General features: G+C 28.9%; 7 protein-coding genes across 9 annotated transcripts; 5 read left to right on the forward strand and 2 right to left on the reverse strand.

Annotated features, from left to right (window-relative positions):
- Nucleotides 1-880: 880 nt before the first annotated feature.
- Csp3 (chemosensory protein 3) lies at nt 881-2,577 on the forward strand. 2 transcript variants are annotated; one of them, XM_074241450.1, is made up of 4 exons: nt 881-1,039; nt 1,505-1,682; nt 1,735-1,847; nt 2,309-2,577. In XM_074241450.1, exons 1-4 carry the CDS (start codon nt 1,034-1,036, stop codon nt 2,408-2,410), a joined length of 399 nt encoding a protein of 132 aa, XP_074097551.1. In that variant the 5' UTR covers nt 881-1,033; the 3' UTR covers nt 2,411-2,577. The 2 variants fall into 2 exon arrangements, with proteins under 2 accessions (XP_074097551.1, XP_074097552.1); XM_074241451.1 differs by having other exon boundaries at nt 882-1,039; nt 1,753-1,847.
- Nucleotides 2,578-2,701: 124 nt separating this feature from the next.
- On the forward strand, nt 2,702-4,546 carry Sptr (Sepiapterin reductase). The gene is made up of 3 exons (XM_074241449.1): nt 2,702-3,247; nt 3,541-3,845; nt 3,991-4,546. The coding sequence occupies exons 1-3, from the start codon at nt 3,013-3,015 to the stop codon at nt 4,231-4,233; spliced, it is 783 nt and encodes a 260-aa protein (XP_074097550.1). The 5' UTR covers nt 2,702-3,012; the 3' UTR covers nt 4,234-4,546.
- A 229-nt stretch (nt 4,547-4,775) lies between these two features.
- Nucleotides 4,776-11,790, forward strand: LOC141526410 (uncharacterized). The gene is made up of 11 exons (XM_074241436.1): nt 4,776-4,819; nt 5,083-5,182; nt 7,192-7,745; nt 8,081-8,949; nt 9,016-9,152; nt 9,227-9,391; nt 9,480-9,731; nt 9,820-9,970; nt 10,172-10,296; nt 10,657-11,259; nt 11,574-11,790. The coding sequence occupies exons 1-11, from the start codon at nt 4,809-4,811 to the stop codon at nt 11,745-11,747; spliced, it is 3,141 nt and encodes a 1,046-aa protein (XP_074097537.1). The 5' UTR covers nt 4,776-4,808; the 3' UTR covers nt 11,748-11,790.
- Nucleotides 11,791-12,323: 533 nt separating this feature from the next.
- On the forward strand, nt 12,324-14,783 carry Dbp80 (putative ATP-dependent RNA helicase Dbp80). 2 transcript variants are annotated; one of them, XM_074241441.1, is made up of 8 exons: nt 12,324-12,482; nt 12,866-13,083; nt 13,164-13,256; nt 13,333-13,550; nt 13,609-13,786; nt 13,906-14,146; nt 14,220-14,382; nt 14,452-14,783. In XM_074241441.1, the coding sequence occupies exons 1-8, from the start codon at nt 12,420-12,422 to the stop codon at nt 14,706-14,708; spliced, it is 1,431 nt and encodes a 476-aa protein (XP_074097542.1). In that variant the 5' UTR covers nt 12,324-12,419; the 3' UTR covers nt 14,709-14,783. The 2 variants fall into 2 exon arrangements, with proteins under 2 accessions (XP_074097542.1, XP_074097543.1); XM_074241442.1 differs by lacking the exon at nt 12,324-12,482 and adding an exon at nt 12,639-12,810.
- Nucleotides 14,784-15,097: 314 nt separating this feature from the next.
- Nucleotides 15,098-18,777, reverse strand: LOC141526412 (heat shock protein 60A). The gene is made up of 3 exons (XM_074241439.1): nt 18,617-18,777; nt 16,586-17,894; nt 15,098-16,191 (listed from the first exon to the last, which is right to left on the reverse strand). The coding sequence occupies exons 2-3, from the start codon at nt 17,892-17,894 to the stop codon at nt 15,785-15,787; spliced, it is 1,716 nt and encodes a 571-aa protein (XP_074097540.1). The 5' UTR covers nt 18,617-18,777; the 3' UTR covers nt 15,098-15,784.
- A 683-nt stretch (nt 18,778-19,460) lies between these two features.
- Nucleotides 19,461-20,482, forward strand: LOC141526422 (10 kDa heat shock protein, mitochondrial). The gene is made up of 3 exons (XM_074241452.1): nt 19,461-19,636; nt 19,802-19,960; nt 20,278-20,482. The coding sequence occupies exons 1-3, from the start codon at nt 19,634-19,636 to the stop codon at nt 20,419-20,421; spliced, it is 306 nt and encodes a 101-aa protein (XP_074097553.1). The 5' UTR covers nt 19,461-19,633; the 3' UTR covers nt 20,422-20,482.
- Nucleotides 20,483-20,630: 148 nt separating this feature from the next.
- Sas10 (UTP3 small subunit processome component Sas10) lies at nt 20,631-22,424 on the reverse strand. Its single transcript, XM_074241444.1, has 3 exons — nt 22,340-22,424; nt 21,617-22,200; nt 20,631-21,369 (listed from the first exon to the last, which is right to left on the reverse strand). Exons 1-3 carry the CDS (start codon nt 22,354-22,356, stop codon nt 20,717-20,719), a joined length of 1,254 nt encoding a protein of 417 aa, XP_074097545.1. The 5' UTR covers nt 22,357-22,424; the 3' UTR covers nt 20,631-20,716.
- Between the last annotated feature and the right edge of the window lie 176 nt (nt 22,425-22,600).

Consider the following 22,600-nt stretch of genomic DNA (forward strand, 5'->3'; position numbering starts at 1 on the left):
TTCAAAAGTTCTTTTGTAGTAAGAGTTGCGGTGAGATGATTCATTCTCTATCTCTGGCATCGAAGTCTCTCGCACTTATGTCAAGATCAAAGAAAAAAGTTATATGTACATTAGTTTTATTTGTAAAATAATAATTATAATTTTTTCTAAATTATTATTATTATTATTGCTATAAAAATAATAATAATTAAAGTTACCACAAAAAGAAATAAATTGCAAAGAAAATTTAGTAAAACATTTAATTTAATAATTTAATCAAATAAAATTTTAATTTTAATTTTAATATTTGAAATTATTAAAACAAAAAAAAAATTTTCAAAACAAGTAAAAGCTTTTTAAAAAAAACACTTAGAATTTTCGCAAGATATATATAAATTTGTACATCATTAAAGTATTCAAAGAAACCATACGTAACACGTAAATTGCATAAATAAAACAGAAGTATATAGATAATTTTTACAAAAAAAAAAAAAAAAAAAAAAAAAAAAAAAAAAAAGGTGCGAAAAAATTATAATAACAACTAACAATGCATCTCAATATTTGTACTCAAATAATTTATCAATAGGAATTATTGCTCTTTGACCGTCTATCAATTTGCCACTAACAATTAATGATTCATATTTTTCTCAGTGGGTGCTAGGCAAAAAAAGCCGACAAAATGGCGAAAAAAAAAAATGAGCGGTCTGCAAAAAGTGAGAATGACGCAGAAACTTTTCTTACGAGATACTGGTAAGTGAATAGTGAATACAGAGATGATTTAATATATATGTATATAAATATATATATAAATTAGCCATTATATAGAAAGATAGATCTCATCAGTATGCCAACGACAGTGTAAATAACATTTAACATGATCCCCATCAGCCCAGTCATGCCCACGAGTCAATGGAATGAGAAATAAATGAAAAGAGTGAGAGAGTTCGGCGAATTAGGACCCTTCGGCGGCCAATATAAAGGAGGAGACACTCCAGACTCAGCATCAGTTACTTCTTGCTCTTGGTTCTTTCATATCTCTTGCTAACGCGCCAACATGAAGGTAATTACATATACATTAGATTTATGTTTACTTAGACTTATATAATATTTTTAAAAGTTAATTTTATTATTGTAAATTATTTTAAGATATTTTCTTATTTTTAATTGAAATAATTGATTATTGGAAAATTTAATAATAATCAAATAAACAAACATCTGAAAATTTTTTAGAAAAAGAATTCAAAAAGTCGAAATTAAAAACAATTATAACTTTGAATTTATAAAAATATTTTTCTTTATTATAATTTATTTGTGAAACAAAATAAATGATTGGTTAATATTTAACAAATCATTTATTAGAGACCACTTTTTAATTCTTAATAAATATTTCTTACTAAAATTGATAACATTGAAAATTTTTTTAGAATTTTATATCAATTAAATTGTTATAAAAAAAATTTAATTAAAAAATCTCACGTGTGAAATTTAATAAAAATTACAAGTGAAAATTTTTTATGTTTATTAGGTCGTCCTAGTTTTGTTTGCGGTCATAGCAGTAGCCCTATCTGCAAAGACTACATACACCAGTAAATTTGACAATATTGATGTTGATAACATTCTTAACAATAAGCGGCTATTGGAAGGCTACGTTAAGTGTTTAATGGGCACGGGGAAATGTACATCGGAGGGAAATGAATTGAAAGGTATTATTTACTGAAAATAATCGAATAAGTATAAAATGATAATCTTAATCAGTTTTTTTCTTTAATTTAGAAAAATTGCCTGAGGCCCTTGCTACCGAATGCGAAAAGTGTACGCCTGCACAGAAAGAAAAAAGTGAAAAGATCATCAGATTCCTCGTAAACAATGTACGTATTAAATTTGTTATGTCATTATGATTTTTGCTCGTTTGTTTTTATTATGTACAGTTTTATACTAAAAACCAGTTATGTGATTAATATTACACACCAGTAAATTGTGATTATCATTCATATGTATGTGTGCGTATGTTTAAAAGGAAACTATTCCTTTCAAACCCGTTTCACTTTCACGTGCCCTAGTTTTTAAAAAAACAGGAACGTGTAGGTACTTCCAAAAAGTTATTTTTTATTTATTTATTTATTCATTTATTTAAAACTTCAAATACAAAATAATACCTATTAAAATTGATTATAAACTAATATATTTAATAGTTACATATGAAAATTAGGTTAGCCGACATTTAAAAATTTTTATTATTTATTTTATTGAAAAATTATTTTTAAAAAAATTAAAAGAAAAAATTTCACATGTAGAAAATTTTTAAAATTGATTTTCATTATTTTTTCAGAGAAAAGAATTATGGGATCAATTAGCTGTCAAATACGACCCCAAGGACGAATACCGTCAAAAATACTTAGATCAAGCTAAAGCAAAAGGAATTGATGTTTAAATTTGATTAAAAATTAATAAATAAAATTCATCATTATTCGTCAATCTCGACGGGATTAATAATATTATTATAAAATTATTATTGTATACAATTATTTAGTTGATATTACATGATTATCATGTACTTATTGTTTGTTGAAGTGTATTAAAAAAATTACTTGTTGAAAACATTGTTTTTTTTTAATTAATTTTTAAGTTTTTATTTATAATTAAATTAAAAAAACAAATCATTGATAAAACTGGTAAATAAAATTTAATTAAGACAAGTGATAAATTTATATATCAGCTTATATCATGCCACGCAATAGGAATACTAATTATTTTTTTTTATTTCACAAAAAAATCACTTATTAAAGCAAAAAATTTATTGATTAAATTAAATTGCCGAGAGTAAAAATTTTATTTGGATTTACAGTTATTCATTATTTATTTTTTTAACAAATTATTTATATTTACTTTTTGACAACTAACAAGTGAACTGTCACCTGTTGATTCTACTCCTTGCATTACTGTACGGGTGTTGTTATTATTATTGTTGTTTTGGTGACGTCGACATTGATCTGTTGCTTGAGATTTAACATAAAATCAGAGCAGTAAGCAATAATGGCGGTAGAGTTATTATCTGGAAAAGTATTTCTTTTAATAACTGGAGCAAGTAAAGGAATTGGACGTCAAATCGCAATAACGTTTTCTGAATTATTGGATAAAGATTCAAAATTGTTATTATTAGCGCGTGATGAAAATGGATTGAAGGAAACAGCCGGTAAAATACGTAATCACGTACAAGTTGATTACGTTAGTGTTGATTTATCTGTAGCACCAGCAGATCGTTTGACTGGTAAAAGTTTATTATTTAATCATGTAATAAAATTGTTTTACATTAATGAAAATAAATTTAGCAGATATTTAATAATTTTTTTAACAAATAAATTATGGCAAAAAAAAAATTGACATTTAAAAATTTACAAAAATTAAAAATCCAATTTTTTGAAAATCATTTTTTGGAATTAATTTTTTTGTTAAATAAAATTTAAAAATTCTCTAATGACTGCTAACTTTAATGTCATTTTATATTAAATAAAAATTAAGTTAGCTGACACTCAGCATAATAAGTTACTTATTGACTTGCAGATATTGTCAATACACATGTTAATCCTGGTGAATATGATCGAGCTGTAGTTGTCCATAATGTTGGATCTATTGGTGATCTGTCAAAATTTACAGATGCCATGAATGACTTTGATGTCTGGAGGAAATATTATGATTTAAACGTTTTTTCACCAGCTGTTTTAAACTCCGTGTTCATGAAAATATTCAATCAAAATGTTAAAGCTAAAAAATTGGTTATTAACATAACTTCACTGTGTGGAATAAAACCTTTCAAGTCCATGGGATATTATTGTTCTGGAAAAGCTGGACGGGAAATGTATTTCAAAGTAATTAATTTTATTTATTGTATTTTTATTTTAGGATTAAGTAGTTCCTAAAATAAAGTAACTTAAAATTTTTATAACAAATTAATTATTGCAAAAAAATATTTTTTAAAATTCGTATTTATTATTTTTTTTAATTTCTACATAGGTGTTTGCTGAAGAATTTCCTGAAGTGAATGTTTTAAATTACTCACCAGGTCCAGTCGAAACAGACATGCTTAGAACGATAGCAGAAACATCAGCTGATGATGATACAAGAAAAAATATGAGTGATACTCGTAGAGAAAGAAAACAATTAACAACCGATCAAACAGTTAATCGTCTTGTTGGAGTACTGAAAGATCAAAAGTACAAGTCCGGCGATCATGTTGACTATTTTGATGAAGTTTAAATGAATGACGACATATATATTTCCGTTTATCTATAAAATGATATTGAATCAAGTAAAATGGAGTAAAATGTTAGTTTTAAATTATTAGTTGAAACAAATTTTCATACATTATCAGATCCATAAAATCAATTTATGACAATAAATAGGTAATTAAAATAAAATACGCTAAAGTTGATGGAAGAAATACAGGTGACGGATATATTTTGTTATTTACATAAAAATATTAATTGGGAGGCTTTCTACTTATAATATTGTTTATAAACATTTGTTATTAAAGAAAATATACTTAATATAAATAAATACATAAAAAAATTAATAACAATATTTTATTTATAACATTTAAAGTTTTTGATATCCTCCAAATACATTTCCTCGGTTTCATTTAGTAATATTAATCTTTAGCTGAGATTATTTGAATTTTGAATTTTACCGCGTCTTCTACAAATAGTTGTTTACCATTATTCCCACCAGGGTGCGCTGGGAACAGTGTAGTTTAGCTTAGATATTTTTTTCTCCTGTTTGCTGGTTACAATTTACAATAATCGATTTGGAGCAGCCTTTACCAAAAGAATACCATGTCAGATCAGTAAGTTATTTTTATTTCACTAATTATTTATATAAAAAAAACTCATTATTATTAATTACTTAACCTTTGCAATAGAATTTTCAAATTGTTGTAAGTTTTAATATTAAAAAATATTCAAAAGTAGGTCAAGTTGTAATTATAAGCTATAATAATTGACAGGTTAGAAAAGTAGCATTTGACAATGATTATATATTGTGCATTATTTGCCCATCTGTTTAATTACAATTAAAAAAATAACAAAACACATTTATTTGTGTGCGCAGAGATGATACGTTGCTGGATGAAGATCTTGGAGATGAAGAGTACGACCTTGGAAACGACGAAGAAGAGGCACTACTTGCTGATGACTATGAAGTTGATAGGGTGAGCTAGCTATTTAAACTGTCCTTATTGTTTAAGGATACAGTTGTTAAATCTTTCTTAGAAGAAAAAAATAGTTTGTTGATAATGAAATCAATAATTACCTTTTTAGCTCAAAGGCTCAATTAGAGTGAGCTGAGATAAGAAAAAAAAAAAAAAAAAAAAACATTTTGTCATGCTCTATTAATTAATTTTTTTTATCGCTGTTTTTAGTGATACCCACAAATTTTTTATCACAGATTTGTGATTTATTTATTTGTATGTATTGTCAATATAATTATATATTTGTGTCTTAATTTAGACAACATACCTTGCAAATTTAACAATGGCATGGGTGAATGTGTTTCAACTGTTTGAGAATTATTTTATTTAGATCAATAATAAGTTATTTTTTAATTTTTTTACCGAACTATAAAAAAAAAATTACACATTCTTTTTATATAAAAGTAAAATTAATTCTAAAAATTACTTTCACTAATTGAGATGCTAAATGAAATATAGTCGTAAGAAATTTTTTTGTTTTTATTCTTTTATCATTTTGTTCATCATCGCTGATCAGTACTCAGGAATTGTTAATAAAATAAGTGATATGTGTACAAAAAAAAAAAATTATAAAACGAGTAATTGAATAATTTGTATTGATGAGAGCGAATGTTTTCGGCATAAAATTTAAACTCGTAAACGTGAAAGATAATAAGAAATTTTTTTTTAAGGCAAGCAATTAGTAATTTTCATTAAAACCAAGGGAAAGTATTAAAAATTGAAAATCATACGATAAATATAAATATCTAACCGATGTATTTTTATTTTTCTTTTCTTAAATTAAAAAAAAAAAAGAATGTATGAATTGTATTGTTAAAAATTGTTTTCCATACTTGATAAATTTGTGATGTAAAATATTTTTACATAAGCATTCCCAGCTTTTGAATCGATTTGATAGCTATTATTTATTATTATTAATTTATTATCAATTAATTATATCGCTAATTGAATGAAATCCTATAAATAGCAGATAGAAATTATAAGCAAAAAAAATTAGCTTATAAAAACTAAATTTAAAAAAATTTTAAAGAAATTGAGTATATTACTCGATACTCATTACATAGAAATAATATAACACAACACGGTAAAATCAATCAATGTAAATAAAAAATTGATTCTCTGTTATAGAGTATGTAAAACACGCGCGCGTCTTTCTTTCTTTAAAAATGTATATAATAATTGATGTAACTTGCGTATTTTTGGATGCAGTAGCATAAAGTATTTTTAAAAGTAAATTTTCATTTTTTAGAATTTATTTTTTTAAATATTGTTTAATAAAATTTCATCTTGATTTAGTGTTTTATAAATAGTAAAAAAAAAAAAATGTTTTTAATAAATACTTTATGCCACTAAAGAAAAATATAAAAATAATTCGCTGTATCTTTTATCAACACCCTGTAATTAGAACGATGAATGATTTATCGGAAAAAAAAAAAAAAATCAAGAACAAGAAAAAAAAAAAAAAAAAAAACCCAAGAAAAGCTTTTAGCTCGAAAATGCGCTTAAAAAAAAAAGTCAGCCACGATGCACATAAATTGTACCACTCAAAAGTCTCACTTTTTCCTTCTCTCCTTGTCACGAAACATTAATTTTTCAACAACTTCACTTATTATATCACAAAAACATTAAAATAGGACAAAAAATAAAAAAAAAAAAAAAAAAAAAAAAAAAATGTCATAAAAGCTCATAGAAATAATACCGTCCTCTAATAATGTCTATCAGTCTTATACTTTTAAATCTTAAATATATTTGTTTATAATTACACTATTTCGCAATATCACAATTTTATACTTAAAATAAGTAATAATTATTATATAAATAATAATAATAATAATTATTATTATTATTATTATTATTATTATTATTATTCAATAATAGTACTAGAATAAAATATAAAAAAAATTACAAAGTCTAAAAAAAAATAGGCATAAAATTCATAAAAAATATTTGGCAATTTAATTCTCGAGCAGCAGAATAACTATAAAGGAGAAGAGGAAACAGATGATGTACTGGACTTAGGAGTCACGGATGCTCTCGACGATTTAGAGGGCGAAGACGAAAATGTTGAGTATAGAAATGAGACTGATAGTCATAATCAAAGTCATTGTTATAATCCTGATAATGCCAATTGTCATGGCACATACTACGAGCAAGAGGAGCACGTTAATTACATTGAAGAGCCGATTCACGATCAGAGTATGCAGCAAAATCCATCTCAAGTACCGATGGGTGATCTTCGAGAAAAATTACTCAAGAACAATGTTAGTAATCTGCGTGTCGCCGGTAATGGAGGTGTACCGGGTGTGGAGGAGGATGAGTGTGAAGAGGCAAGGGAACGAAGAAATCGGTTTCAGCCAGAGAGGACTATTATACCACCGAAGATGAATCACAACATACCGGATACTTTGGAGAATGTCGTCACGATGGAGCATTCTAGGCCGCCGGCTTATCGCGGTCGTGGACGGGGTCGTGGTATCAGAGGGATGCGGGGAGGAAGATTTCCTCCAGTAAATTATAATCCAAGGTATTTTTTTATTTTTTTTTTATTTAAGAGGGTATTCTAGTCTAGAAGTATGAAATTTTAGGTAATTTTTGGAGTGCTAATAAATAAATGCAAAAAAATGCTAATAAATATTCTTCCATTTTTTTATCTGTTAATTTTTTGAATTTCCAACTTTTTAATTTTTTTTGCATTCTTATATCGTTAATAAATAATTTATAAAAAAAAGGATGGTAAAAATATTGATTGTCTTTTTTTTACGGCACTTAAAAAATGAAATTTCATGCTTCTAGACCAGAATACTCCCTTAATTTTCGGTTATATATATTTTTAATATGTATTTTAAATTATTTTTGTAGATTTAGCACTCGAGGTCCAATGTATGAGGACCAAAATCCACAATTCAGGCCACCGATAATTGAAAACAGACCTCCGCTGTATCAAAATGGACCTCCGATGATGAATCCTCCGATGATGAACCCCCAAATGTATCATCCAGGTCATCAACAGCAGCCCCCAGCAGCACCACCACCGCGATTCCCACAGTACCCACAAAATCATCCTCCACATATCGGGCCACCAGCTGGTCAGCATTTTCCCGAGCCAGCTGGAATCCGACCAGCATTTAGTCAATTCCAAGGAATGCCACCGGGGCCGAGAATTCCAGGACCGAGAATGGATTATCATCCAAGACCACCTGGACCACGTTTCAACGGACCACCTAATCAGCAGTTACCTTACATGGCCCAGCCACCTCATTATCCAGGGCCACGACCACCTCTGGAAGGTCCGCCTATGCATCATCACGAGCAGATGCCACCAGCTAATCATCCAGGAATTCATCAACAACGTCCGATGGGACCGCCGATGCATCCAGGACATCCGATGCACCCCCAGGATCGTCCTAATGGAATGATGCAGCCTAATTTCCCTCGATCACCAGGTCCTCCTCATGGTCCACCGATTCAGCATCATCCAGGTGTCCAGCCTAGTGGACAGAACTTTGAAAATCATCCACCGATCCAAGAACCACCATTCGACGGAAGAAATGTTTACGAACCAAAACCAGGCTTTAATAATCCACAAGGTGTTAATCAATATAATGCTGGTCCTGGTTCTGCTGGACAACCACCTACGTTACCGGTTTTACCCAATGTGCCTCTTCCACAAGGTCATAAGATTCTTATTAATCCTCATTTTCGGGGCAATCCACAACCACCTCTTGATGGTAATTTTTTTTTTTTTTTTTTTTTTTTTTTTAAAGCAATAAGAACTAAAAAAATATTTTTTTTAGCAATAAGAACTTGGGATAATTCGCAATCTCAAGCATCCAGTGATTCATTTAGACAGCCATCAAATTCTACGTACCAGGATTCTTATAATCAGGGAACTCAAGATTATAAAAAAAATTATTCACAAACTAAAAGTGATGTAAGTAAATTACATTACAATTATTATTCAATTTTTTAATACAAATATGTACTAAAAATTAAATTTTTTCTCAGGATCCCTACGCGTATTTTTCGGATGTTTGGCAAGAAAATAAATCATCCAAAACAAAAAGTCTTAGTCCATTAAAATCTCTCAGTGAAAGTAATTATTCAAGAGATAGTAATTATAGAGATTATGACAATAAATATAAATCTGATAGCCGTGATAAATACAATGAGGTATAGTAGTTTATAACTATTTAAAATTTGAAAAATTATTTAATTAATATTACGAATAAAATTATAAAAACATTTAATTTTATTTTAGGATTCAAGATATCGAGAACGTACCCCACCGCGTTCAAGAGAATATTCTCCAAAGCCTCGGTCTCATAATTCCGATTCATACAACGATCATTCACGCAAGCCAATTGACTCTAGTCGAACTCAAAGCCGGATGCTTCATAAACGGAGTCCTGATCTCAGTGACAAGCATAGCCGAGAAATAAGTCCTAAGAGATTTAAAACAGCAAGAAATACAGGAGACAATGAGTCAAGCAGCTCTGAAAAAAATTCACGGGTACTTTTTTCTTTTATTTTGTGTGATAATGATGCTCGTAAATCGTAGTGTAATGATAAAATTTTATGGTTGAGATTTAAATGTTTAGGAAGATGATTTGGATCCGGAAATGCGAGAGTATCGTCAAAAAATGGAAGAGCAAAAACGATTGAGGGAAAAATTACTTCAGGAAAAAGAAAATAGACGAAAAAAAGCAGCCATGGATAAAATAGATGAAACCAAAGATCAACAAACTGCTGGTAAAAATTTATTTATTTATTCTGTGCAATAATTTCTTATCTTTATATTTTTTAAGTTCATGCATGAAAATGATGCAATCTAATTATTTAATAATTTAATCTTATGATAGAAACCGTATGGCGTTTATTTTATTTGAAATAAATAAATTTATTTATTATTGATTTTGGGAAAAAAAAAATAATTTATTATTAAAATTGCAGATAATGTACAAGAAAGCAAATCAGCAACTGCTCCAGTAATAAAAAAAGAAAGTGTCACTGAAAATCCAGCTCAGTCTGCAGTGAAAAGAATTCGCACCACAGCTGGAAATACTCAAGTGATAGAGGTATAACATCAACTACTAATTTAGTAGAAATTGGAACTTAAAAAAATTATTTTACGTAATAACAAGTATAAAAATATTGAAGTCATTTTTATTGTGTATTCTTGTAACTTGATCATGTAAGCAATTACTGCTTATTAAATACATGAGTTTATTATTTTTATAACTCATTATATATGGATTTTATTTATTGTATAATTTTTTTTTTTTTTTTTTTTTTCATATTTCATAATAAATATTTGTGATTTTAATTATTTTATGTTTATTTTTTTTTTTTGTTTCCTTTTTTATGAAAAATAATTTTGGAATGAACTGAGAGAAAAATCGTACGATAAAATAAAAAATAATTGGTGATTGTTGTAGGGCGGAGATAAAACTAACGTTCGGATCATTAGAACAGTTCAAGCAGCAGATAAAAATCCGTCTGCGAATCAAACTGATAACGAGACAACTGGAACTACGGATGCGCAGAAAAAAGTTTTGATACAGACCAATACTAGACGGGTTGTACTTCGAAAGCCGACGGCAAGTGCACAAAGAGTTGTGGTAGCGATGCAGAAAACTAATTCCGCTGTTCCAAAAGCAGGAACTGCGCCGCTAAAAACTGTTCCAGGAAAAAAACCTGTCTCAAATTCAACGCAATCAACTCAAGAATCTGTTGCAACTATTGAAAAGTCTTCAATACCGCCGCAAAAATTTGTTGATAAGCCAACGGCTGTTGCTAAAAAATCTATTGCCAGTAATCAGAAGACAGTTATCAAGGACGCTGTCAGCAGTGTTAGGAAAGTTATTGTTAGCTCTGCTACAATAAATGCTAAAAAAATAACAGCTGGGTCACAAAATAATCAGAGAATTGTACTTCAACCGAATTCAATAAAACCCACAACAGTTATAATTGAAAATTTAGCTGCTAGTACTACTGAAGCACAAATCCGACGGATGTGCCAAGGAATTGGAACTATTGAAGTAAGAATTTGTTTCAATAAAATATTTTAAATTGAAATTAAAATTTTATAAAATTTTTATTAAATATTTATTTATTTTAATATCAATTAATTAAACAACAATAAAGTTAGCGACATTTTTAATTTTTAATTTATTAAATTAGAACTAAAAAATTTTTTTTAAAAATTGCACGTCGTGATAATTTAAATAAATATTTCTATCAAACTGAGAAATATTATTTCATTGATTAATTATGGATATAAAAAAAAAAAACAATACAAATAAAATTTTATGCTATTGAATTAATGAATTTATTAAATAATTTTATTTTGCAGAAAATATCCATGGGCGATGGCACTGCGACCATAGTATTTAAAACACATTCAGCAGCTATGGTATTCCACAAAAAATATCAGCGCAAAATGATTGACTTGTCTATGATTAACATTAGGTTGATTTCTAAAACTACTGCTGCTAATAAATTAATCAAGAATGCAGTTAAAAAATAGCAATAATTTTGAAATATTAAAATAATCAACAATAATTATCATATAGATATTTTATGTATTTATTATTTCACTTGTTATCATCACATACGAATAACATTTACAAACTTTATTTACTTTTAATTAATTAAGAAGTCTTAAATATTTTCAATTTAAATCGTCGCATGCAATTTCTCTGATATAAAAAATAAAATTAAAAAAATATATATATTATTAAATGTTTGTACATATAATCGATTTGAAATTTACAATTACTTGTGTATATATAATGTAAAAATAATTTTTAATTATAATATGATAAAAAAATTAGTTGTTATAATTTATTTATTTTTATTATTTTTAATTTATTAAATTAGAACTAAAAATTATTTTTAAAAAATTGCACTTGTAGTTTTTCCCTTCCCCTTTAGTTTTTTACAAGTGAAAAATTTTTTTTTAATTGTTTAATTGAAATTTCTTCAATTTTAATTTATTATTTTCAGTGTCATCTATACTTTATACAATTTAAATAAACGCGCGCATTTTTTTAGACCAACAAGATGGTAGTTTCCTTTGTAGAACTACATGAGTATTATAATTTGTGGTGAACTACAAGACTCAACGGCTTTGACTTCTACAAAATAATTTATAGAACAAAATACTTGTATAAAATTTATAAATTAAAACTATTTGAAAATGGCTTCAGCAAAAGTCGATTGGGGAGCAGTTACTCAAGAGCAAGACCAATTACAATCAAATGTAAGTAAAAATAACAAAGAAATATTGTATCCGGCTTTATCTCATATATTTATTTTATATATTAAATATACCAACTCTATCATATATATATATTACATACTTGTTATTTTGTTTTTCAACGCGGGTCATATTTTACTTGCCGAAGTTTCTTATATATTTCTTTTGTTCGCTCGCTCGCAACAGCTTTGATAATTCTGAGAAAATTATTTAGACGCATAACATAACCCGTGGCGTCGCTGGAATTCCAGTTACATATTATTTAATTGCTAATTAAAATATTGTAGTTTTTAATTAATAATAATTAAACATGGTGTTCAATGATTTAAAGGTAAATTGAATATTAATAAATAAATGTCATTGTACTAATTAATTTCTTTGTGCAGGTTAAAAACCTAAGCTTGAATTCAGAAACTAAACAGGCAGAATCCAAGGATAAGGACAAAGATGATGGTGCGGATGGCCCCATGTCACCGGCAGAAAAATCGCTTCTGCAAAAAATTATTCACAAAGGTCTTGTTGAATCGACCAAGGACCTGGAGATTCAACGCAAGGATCCTTCGTCGCCGTTATTCAGCGTCAAATCTTTTGAACTTTTACATTTGTATGTTTTAATTAGTCACTTATGACAATTTAGTAATTACTTACAATCCAATAAAAATTTTTTTTTTTTAATTTATTTAGAAAGCCAGAACTTTTGAAAGGTGTATACGCAATGGGATTCAATGCACCTTCAAAAATACAAGAGACTGCTTTGCCGACTTTGCTCGCTGATCCGTAAGTTATTAAATAAATAAAAATTTTCATCTGTATTATTAAGAGAAGGAATGAATTAACATGATGAATTTTTCAGACCACAAAACATGATCGCACAATCTCAATCAGGAACTGGAAAAACAGCAGCGTTTGTCTTGGCAATGTTGAGTCGCGTTAATGTTGACAAGAATTATCCCCAGGTTCTTTGTCTGTCTCCTACTTATGAACTGGCGATTCAAACTGGTGAAGTAGCTGCTAAGATGTCACAGTTCTGCCCAGAGATTAAAATTAAGTATGCTGTCCGAGGAGAAGAAGGTTGGTATTAATATTATAATTTTTTTAATATTATAAATTTTTTTTAATTAATTTTCAGTTCCTCGTGGCTCAAAAATTAGTGATCACATAATTATTGGAACTCCAGGAAAAGTGTTGGATTGGGCTTTGAAGTACCGATTCTTTGATTTGAGTAAAATATCTGTATTTGTACTAGATGAAGCTGACGTTATGATCGCAACTCAAGGTCATCAAGATCAGTGTATTCGTATTCATAAGTTAGTATTAATTTTTATTGCTTTATTATTAATAATATTTAATATATAATATTAATTTGTATTTTTTATTAATAATATTGTATTATTAATTAATTAATTAATTAATTATTGTTTTTTAGAATGCTTCCAAAATCGTCGTGTCAGATGATGTTTTTTTCTGCAACATACGAACCCGAGGTTATGGAATTTGCTGAAATAATTGTTAGCAACCCCTTAATTATTCGTTTAATGCGTGAAGAAGAAAGCTTGGATAATATTAAGCAATATTATGTTAAATGCAGATCAGTTGAGGAGAAGTATGTTGCTATTACAAATATATATTCCGTAATCAGTATTGGACAAGCAATCATATTCTGTCACGTAAGTTGATTTTAAACGAATGACAATTTTATTATTCGAGTTGTATTTAATAATTCTTGATTTTTTAAATTAGACGAGAAGAACTGCAGGATGGTTGGCTGAGAAAATGACCAAAGATGGTCACAGAGTTGCAATTTTATCAGGAGATTTAACAGTAGAGCAACGGATTGCTGTATTAGATAGATTCAGAGCAGGTTTAGAAAAAGTTTTAATTACTACAAATGTTTTGGCTCGAGGTAATTATTAATTTACATTTTAAAAATTATTTTTCAGTAATTAATTATTATATTGTATTGTGTCACTAGGAATTGATGTAGCGCAAGTGACTATTGTTGTAAACTTCGACTTACCCATGGACCAAAATCGCAAAGCTGACTGCGAGACTTATCTTCATCGAATTGGACGAACCGGGCGTTTTGGAAAGTCCGGCATTGCCATTAATTTAGTCGATTCAGAAGAATCCGCGCTTATATGCCAAGAAATTGAGAGGCATTTCAACAAAAAGATTCATTACTTAGACGCTGAAGATCCCGATGAAATTGAAAAAATTGGAACTTCGTAAAATAAATTATAACTAACTTAAGCTTTTGTAATACTTGAAAAAAATACTGATAATATAAAATATTATTACTGATTATTTTTATATGTTGTGAAAAATTATTCCTTTAGTTCCTGAGAAATATTTATTTTTATTAACTAAAGAGTTGAATTTAATATAATTTATACAAATAAGCTATTAAACTTATGAACGATAATTCGTATCAAAAATAATGAATAATAAAAAAATATAATTATAATTAATTAGTAAATTCTAATTTCATTTTGTTAAAAAATATCCCTACAAGTTTATTATAGTATAAATTTACTTACACCTTGTGATTGATTATTTAATTATGTTTAATATTTATATTTTTCAATAAAGGATAGGTAATTAAAAAAGAACAAAAGAAAAATTTTTTAATGAAAATTTTATTTAGACTACAAATAAAAAATAACGAATTATTTATCATTGAACACATTCATTTTTTTAGTTTTTACATGTATTCATAAACGAAATGATATAAATGAATAGTAGAAATGTAAGCATATTTAATAAATGTCAGTTAAATAAGTAGATGTTGAACATAAATTTAAAAAGTACAAAATAGTCAGCTTCTTACACTAAAGTTACGTTACTTAAATAACTAGACGAATTGATTTTTCTTACCGGAAATGCATTGCAATTAAAAAAAAATATTCAACTGAAAATCCTCGGTTAACAAGGAATAACAATCCTTCTAATTAATCTTATAGTAAAGTTAATAATATTTTTACATGATGAATCTTGGGTGTTTTTACAGAGATATGATCTCATAGTTTCTTCATTTGCATTTGTGAATAACATTTTGTTATTTAATTAAAGCCAATGATGCGCAAATTAAAAAAAAAAGAAATGAACCATTAATTTAAAAGCTTGAGGAATGTATGTATACAACATCAAAATCCAGCTTGGATTTTTTCAACTAATCACCAACTTATTAATATGAATGTATACAACTATAGCAAGTACTTGAGACAGAAATTAAAAGATCAGTTACTCACAAATGCACGATTTAAAAATGAATTTGTAAGATCATTACAACGAAGCTAGAAAATTTTTTACATGCCCATACCTCCCATAGCGCCCATACCACCCATACCTCCCATACCACCCATCGCACCCATAGGTGCATCTTCTTTAGGGACGTCGCAAACGACACTTTCAACGGTAGCGAGTAACGAAGCTACACCAGCGGCATCAGTCAGGGCCGTTCGCACAACTTTCGTAGGGTCAATGATTCCAGCTTCGATCATGTCTACGTATTTATCATTCATAGCGTCGTAGCCAACTTTGCCTTCAGATACTTTAGCTACCACGGCACCGGCATCAACTCCTGCATTTGTTGCTATTTGGAAGCATGGTTGACGAAGAGCTTTCTCTATAATTTTAATACCTAATGCCTGGTCAGCGTTGTCTGGTTTGAGCTGCTGCAATGCTGGAGCACATCTTAGAAGAGCGGTACCACCTGGAGAAAAAATACAAAAAATATTATTTTACAATAACAATAAATATTAATATAAAAACTGTAATTTTTTAACTAGTGATATTTTTAAAGATTTAAGCTCATTTCGATGTTATACAAATCAAGAGTTTTCATTTGAGTACCCACATGCGTTTTTGATATATTTTTCATATACACAAATATATAAATATATAAATATATGAAAAATTGATGTGGGTACTCAAATGAAAGCTCTCGATGAGTGTAACATCAGGATGAGCTTATATCTTAAAAAATGTCAATAGTTGACGAGATACAAGGTCATTTCTCAATTATGCATTATTTTTTTTTTTTATGGCTTATGGATTACTCTCTTGATAATATAGATAACTAAAAAAATTTTCCTAAAGATATTTACCTCCGGGAACGATTCCTTCCTCAACAGCAGCGCGCGTAGCATTCAAAGCGTCATTAACTCGGTCTTTCTTCTCATTGACTTCAACTTCGCTACTGCCTCCAATTCTGAGAACCGCGACTCCAGCAGCAAGTCTAGCCAATCGTTCTTGTAATTTTTCTTTTTCATACTCAGAGGTAGTGTTTTCGATTTGATCTCTGAGGTACTCTGCCCGTCTTTCAACATCAGCTTGATTTCCCTTGCCTTTCAGCAAGAGAGTGTCTTCTTTGGTGATAATGATCTCTCCAACCTGTCCTAAATCACTGGCCTGGACTTCTTCAATTTTAACAAGATTGGCTTCGTCTCCAAAGACAATTCCACCTGTAGAGATGGCCATGTCCTGAAGAGTGGCTTTGCGGTTGTCACCGAAGCCTGGAGCTTTGACAGCAGCCACTTGGAGACCAATCTTGAGTCTGTTGATCACTAGGGTAGTCAGTGCCTCGCCATCAATGTCTTCGGCAATAATCACCAGTGGTTTTCGCATTGAGTTTGCTAATTCTAACGCTGGAACGATACTTTGAATGGATGAGATTTTTTTCTCGCTGAACAACACCAATGCATCTTGAAACTCAACCTTGGATCCCTTGGTAGAATTAATGAAGTAAGGAGAAATGTAGCCTCTGTCAAATTTCATTCCTTCAATTATTTCCAAATCGTCTTCCAATGTCTTTCCGTCCTTTACTGTGATCACTCCTTCTTTGCCGACTTTCTTCATAGCGTCTGAAATCAACTTACCAATCAAAGTGTCACCGTTGGCAGAAATAGTCGCGACTTGGGCGATTTCCTCGGGTGTCGTCACTTGCTTGCTCATTTTCTTCAATTCATCTTTGACAATTTCGACAGCCATCATAACTCCGCGTCTGATTTCAACGGGGTTTGATCCAGAATTGATTCTTTCAAAGCCATCTTTAGCGATAGCACGGGCCAACACTGTAGCAGTAGTCGTACCATCACCAGCCTCTTCATTAGTATTGTTGGCGACATCCTGAACCAACTTAGCGCCGATATTCTGGAATTTGTCCTTCAGGTCAATGCTTTTGGCGACAGTCACGCCGTCTTTGGTGATCTTCGGACTGCCCCAGCTTTGCTCGATGATCACGTTACGACCTTTGGGTCCCATTGTAACTGCAACAGCGTCAGCTAAAATGTCAACTCCTTTTAACATTGTTGCGCGCACATCAACGCCAAAGCGCACGTCCTTTGCGTATGAACGAGCTTGTAACTGCATTTGTCGTGACGCTACTCCACGCATCAGTCCAGGTAGTCTGTACATCTTTAAAAAAATATAAATAAATGTCAAAAACTTACTGTTAAAATTTTTTATTGAATTATTTTAATATAATATAAATGACTTTAAAGTTAGAAGTTATTTTGGCATTTTTTAATTTTATTTAGCAAGCAAATCTGTTTCAAAAAAAATTAAAATTAAGTTAGCTGACATTTAAAAATTTTTAGAACTTTTTATATTAAAAAATTACTTAAAAAATCAAAAGAAAAAATTTTAAAAACTACAAGTACAATTTTTGAAGAATATTTTTTAAATTTTAATTTAATTAAAAAAAAAAAATCAAAAAATTAAAAACATCGACTAACTTTAATATTATCCCAAAAAATTTTTTTAAAATTTTTAAAATTTTTAGATGTGAATTTTTTTTTGCCATAATTTATTTGTTAAAGAATTCTTAAAAATATTGAATATATCCTAAATTAATTTTAACATCATCTAGACATTTTGGTTATGTAAATTCGTGCGCGCTAGACTCAAGTTCTACATTCAAGAAAAACTACCCAAGCCTGTAAATATTTAAATTATTAAAAGAAAATTTTCCAGCAAACTAATTTTAAATTAATAATTATTAAAATTACAATTTTATTCATAAATAAAAAAAACTAAAAAAAAAAATTACAGCATGCCGGCTTTGTTAGTTTGTTTGAGTAAAATTGTGAAAAATTAATAAAAATAATTCTAATTAAAATTAAAATAAATATTGTTACCTTGAATGTAAGTGATTAAAAAATATTGGCGATTTAAAGTTTTTATTAAAAAATATATTCCTCCCAAAACGTTGTTGCACGTTGAGCTGAGATCAAGAGAAATGAATGGCGACGAGATGGCACGGGGTGTAGAGTGTAGTAGATCACATGGGTATCCCCTCCAAAATACTCCACTTAGCTTTTTACCCGGATACTCAATTGATTTACAATACAAGTTTTATAAATTTTATATTTTATCGCTAAAATCGCTAAAATAGCGAATGAGGCTGAAAGAAAAAAACAGATATTATTTTTTAGAACTGTGAAAAGTAAAAATTTTTTATCATTTCAGTCATTAATCCGTAAAAAATCATGATTTCTAAAAGTTTCTAGAAAGTACTCCGGCTTTTGGATGACGCAATCACGGCTCAACAACCAATCAGCTGTTAATAAATTTCGAATGAATTTAATTCTATATTTTAAAGCTTATCTTTATTTTAATACTTTTAAGTCCTTTTAATTTGACCCTAGAAATACTTATCTTTGATAGATAATTTTTTTTTATTGATAAAACTGATAAAATTTGTATACATTAAAAATATCACAAAAGATTTTAAATTCTTTTTAAACGGGAACAAATCAACATATTATGTAAAAAAAAAAAACTTCTTGAGCAGAAGTAATTTTTTTAATAAATAAAACATGGAGTGATAATTTTTTTTAATTTTTTTATTTTTTTTTTTTTTTTTTTAATATAAAAAATTAAAATAGATGTCGTTTTAAAAGTGCGCGCTAGTTACTGCGCATGGTGGTTACGTAAGACAAAGAATTGATCATTGGACATTTTGAAATCCGCGGTAAAGGGGCGACGAAGTTTCGAGAAAATCGAAGGAAAAAATATTTCAAGCAGTAGCAGCGCCAACAGTTAGGTTACATTTCACATCTCGCTGAACTAGTTATTCACCAGCAACGTGCACTCGTGATAGCCGGTCATTTTTTATTCTCAGATCTTATTCTTTCATTTAATAATCAATCAAAATGGTAAGTCAAATTTAACTCCTTAATTCTAATGAAATAAATTGTTTTACTTACTCAAAAACTATCTCCATTTTTTTTGATAAATGTGAAAATTTATTGCATCAGTAATTCTAAGAATTTTAGTCAAGTTTTTTAATGGATTGTTAATTGTAAATTAAATTTATTTAGGCAGCAGCAATTAAGAGAATCATTCCTTTGATGGACCGAGTGCTCGTTCAAAGAGCCGATGCTATAACTAAAACAAAAGGTGGAGTCTTATTACCAGAGAACCAGAAGAAGGTTCTTCAAGCTACTGTAATTGCTGTTGGACCTGGCTCCAGAAATGAGGTATATTTTATATTTATTTTTGACAATTTATTTTTATTAAATTGGCTTCAATTTTTTATGTCTCATATTTTTTATTTTAAACTTACTCTTAGTACAAAATTTACTCTGTAATTAATATTTATTGCCCGTGACGCCTTGCTAAAAGATGTAACTTCTCCCCTTAATGCAATAAATTAATGAAAATTAAGTTAGCCGACATCTAAAAATTTTTATAATTTTTTTTCATTGAAAAATTATTCTGAAAAAAAAAAAAAAAAAAAAAAAAAATTTCTCATGTAGAAAATTTTAAAATATATTTTTTATATTTATGTTGACAGCAAGGACAACATATTCCAATGAGCGTCAATGTAGGAGACAAAGTTCTCCTCCCCGAGTACGGTGGCACCAAAGTAACTCTTGAAGAGGACAAAGAATTACATCTTTTCCGTGAATCAGACATTGTTGCTAAAATCGAATCTTAATAGAGTATATTTTTATTTCTAGCTCTATGAAATTATCAAACAAAAAAAAAAAAAACAACAATGTGAAACCTCCGTTCAGTTTCAGTTTTTAATAATACGATGTTCAATGTAACTGATTCAATTTAATGTACTCTTTATTTGTAAGTGTCTTAGATTGTATATGATTCGTTTTTTTTTTTTTTCATACAGAATTTTCAAATAAAATAAAATTTATTCCATTAAAAATTTTTTATTCTTTTAATTAATCCATACAAAATATAAAAAGATATCAACAGTCAGATGCAATCGATAATTACTACTTAAGTTTGATTCCTTTCTTTACACTAGCCTTGATACCTGAAATTTCTCCATCATACCGTTTCAGCTCCTTCCTGACTTCTCGGACAGCACCCTTTCTGCGTATTTTAGCTTTACGGAACTTGATCCTGTGCTTGACACGTGGATTCTTTAGCTCCTTCTTACGGTAAGGTGTCAGTCCTTTATTCTTGGCAATTTGAGTAGTGATAGGACGTTTTTCTTCCCCTGACACCTCTACCTCTGGATGTTCTTCCATTTCTTCATCATCGTCCTTGGACAAACCACTCATGCCATCCATTTCTGCATCATCTTCCTCCTCATTATCTGGATTAGAATTTCCCAAAATATCTTGAAGCAATTTTTCATTGCTGACTGATTTTACAAGCTCCGAAACCTTGTCCAATATTTCACCCTGATTTTCCTCTAATTGAGTGAGAAGCTTTCGATACTGTGCTATTTTTATAAGAACCGGATGAGATGATACTGGTATTTTCTTTGCTTTCAGCATCAAGTAGAATGATACATTGACAGAATAATTTAGCACTAATCGATATTTTATCTTAACAAAATCAATTGATGGGTGAGATACTTTTAATTTATCTACTAAATCAAGAAACGGTGAAAGAACTTCGTTGGCTTCTTTTAAATATTCTGAAAAAAAAATTTTTAATTAATTTTAATGATAAATAATTTATAATACTGAAGTTAGCAGTCAGCTGTTAATTTAAAAAATTTTTTTAACAAATTAATTACACTAAAAAAATACTTCTAAAAATTTTCACATGTGAAATTTTTTTTTAATAATTTAATTGCTATAAAATTCTAAAAAAATTTTTAATATCCGTCAACTTCAGTGTTATAATAATTTTATAAAATATAACTAAAATAAAAAAATTACTTTTGACATCAGAAACAACTTTGTCAAACTCCGGATTTTCTTTGAGAAAATATTCAACTCTTTTTCTCTTGCTCATCTTACTCCAGTCTACTTTGACAACTTTTTCATCAGGCGCTTCGTCGCTATCAACCTGAGGTTCAATAAGATCTAAGCCAAAATCAGCCTCATCTAATTGCTGAGCTAATCTCTGCTGAATTGTACGTGCTTCTTGTTCTTCCAGCTCAGCCGCCTGCATTTTTTTGTGGCTCAAAATCTCATAGTCAGGATCGACGAAGTCAGTTGAGTAGTAAGCTGTTTTCTTTTTACCCCACGCTCTTTCGTTTGGTAAATCATCGTCTTCCCGAGGACCATCCATGTCAGATTCCAATGAATCATAGTCATCTTCCTTTTCCTGTTCTTCTTCATTATCGTCAACGTTACCATCTTTCAGGCCATAAACTTCGTCGTCACTATCAAGATTCTCCGGGACGTGCTTCTTTCTTACCTTTTCCAATAAACGTCTATCTGATTCTGATAACTCATCTTCACTTCCAGTGATATCACCTTCATCGAAGTTTTCTATGTCTTCATCATTTTTTTTAAATCTAAAAAATAAATTTTATATTTAAAATCCTCCAGATAACCTCCAAAACATGTAAGGGTTATTTTGATCAATAATTAAATTATTAATGTTAGAACTAAATTAAAAAAAATAGTTTTTATTTATATAAATACTGTACTTACTTCTTTTTAACAACCATTTTTGGTTATTTAATTTACTAATTAATTTTAAAAATAACTCACATGTGAGTTTTTTTTTTTTTTTTTTTTTTTTTTTTTTTAATACTTTTTAAAAGTATTTATACCGACAGAAAGGAATTAACCACGTGGGACCGAGAACTCTGGTGGTCCGAAAAAATAAAATCACACTGAAGTTGGCAGACATTAAAAATTATTTTAAAATTTTATAACAATGCAATTATTATTTAAAAAATTCTACATGTG

Source organism: Cotesia typhae, unplaced genomic scaffold (genome assembly GCF_013202065.1).
Source record: "Cotesia typhae breed Kobodo isofemale line unplaced genomic scaffold, CoteBio_Ctyphae contig_33, whole genome shotgun sequence".
Taxonomy (NCBI): Eukaryota; Metazoa; Arthropoda; class Insecta; order Hymenoptera; family Braconidae; genus Cotesia; species Cotesia typhae.

What these genes read in the sequence shown, in the direction of transcription:
- Csp3 (XM_074241450.1), top strand. An exon ending in GGAGGGAAATGAATTGAAAG is followed by an intron (nt 1,683 to 1,734) that starts GTATTATTTACT and finishes AATCTTAATCAG; the next exon opens with TTTTTTTCTTTAATTTAGAA. An exon ending in TCAGATTCCTCGTAAACAAT is followed by an intron (nt 1,848 to 2,308) that starts GTACGTATTAAA and finishes TTATTTTTTCAG; the next exon opens with AGAAAAGAATTATGGGATCA.
- Sptr (XM_074241449.1), top strand. Translation starts at nt 3,013, where the DNA reads ATGGCGGTAGAGTTATTATCTGGAAAAGTATTTCTTTTAATAACTGGA. An exon ending in ACCAGCAGATCGTTTGACTG is followed by an intron (nt 3,248 to 3,540) that starts GTAAAAGTTTAT and finishes ATTGACTTGCAG; the next exon opens with ATATTGTCAATACACATGTT. An exon ending in GACGGGAAATGTATTTCAAA is followed by an intron (nt 3,846 to 3,990) that starts GTAATTAATTTT and finishes ATTTCTACATAG; the next exon opens with GTGTTTGCTGAAGAATTTCC.
- LOC141526410 (XM_074241436.1), top strand. An exon ending in TCCACAACCACCTCTTGATG is followed by an intron (nt 8,950 to 9,015) that starts GTAATTTTTTTT and finishes TATTTTTTTTAG; the next exon opens with CAATAAGAACTTGGGATAAT. An exon ending in AAGGAATTGGAACTATTGAA is followed by an intron (nt 11,260 to 11,573) that starts GTAAGAATTTGT and finishes TTTATTTTGCAG; the next exon opens with AAAATATCCATGGGCGATGG.
- Dbp80 (XM_074241441.1), top strand. Translation starts at nt 12,420, where the DNA reads ATGGCTTCAGCAAAAGTCGATTGGGGAGCAGTTACTCAAGAGCAAGAC. An exon ending in AAGACCAATTACAATCAAAT is followed by an intron (nt 12,483 to 12,865) that starts GTAAGTAAAAAT and finishes TTCTTTGTGCAG; the next exon opens with GTTAAAAACCTAAGCTTGAA. An exon ending in CCGACTTTGCTCGCTGATCC is followed by an intron (nt 13,257 to 13,332) that starts GTAAGTTATTAA and finishes TGAATTTTTCAG; the next exon opens with ACCACAAAACATGATCGCAC.
- LOC141526412 (XM_074241439.1), bottom strand. Translation starts at nt 17,894, where the DNA reads ATGTACAGACTACCTGGACTGATGCGTGGAGTAGCGTCACGACAAATG. An exon ending in GGAAGGAATCGTTCCCGGAG is followed by an intron (nt 16,192 to 16,585) that starts GTAAATATCTTT and finishes TTTTTTCTCCAG; the next exon opens with GTGGTACCGCTCTTCTAAGA.
- LOC141526422 (XM_074241452.1), top strand. An exon ending in GACCTGGCTCCAGAAATGAG is followed by an intron (nt 19,961 to 20,277) that starts GTATATTTTATA and finishes TTATGTTGACAG; the next exon opens with CAAGGACAACATATTCCAAT.
- Sas10 (XM_074241444.1), bottom strand. An exon ending in AGTTGTTTCTGATGTCAAAA is followed by an intron (nt 21,370 to 21,616) that starts GTAATTTTTTTA and finishes TTTTTTTTTCAG; the next exon opens with AATATTTAAAAGAAGCCAAC.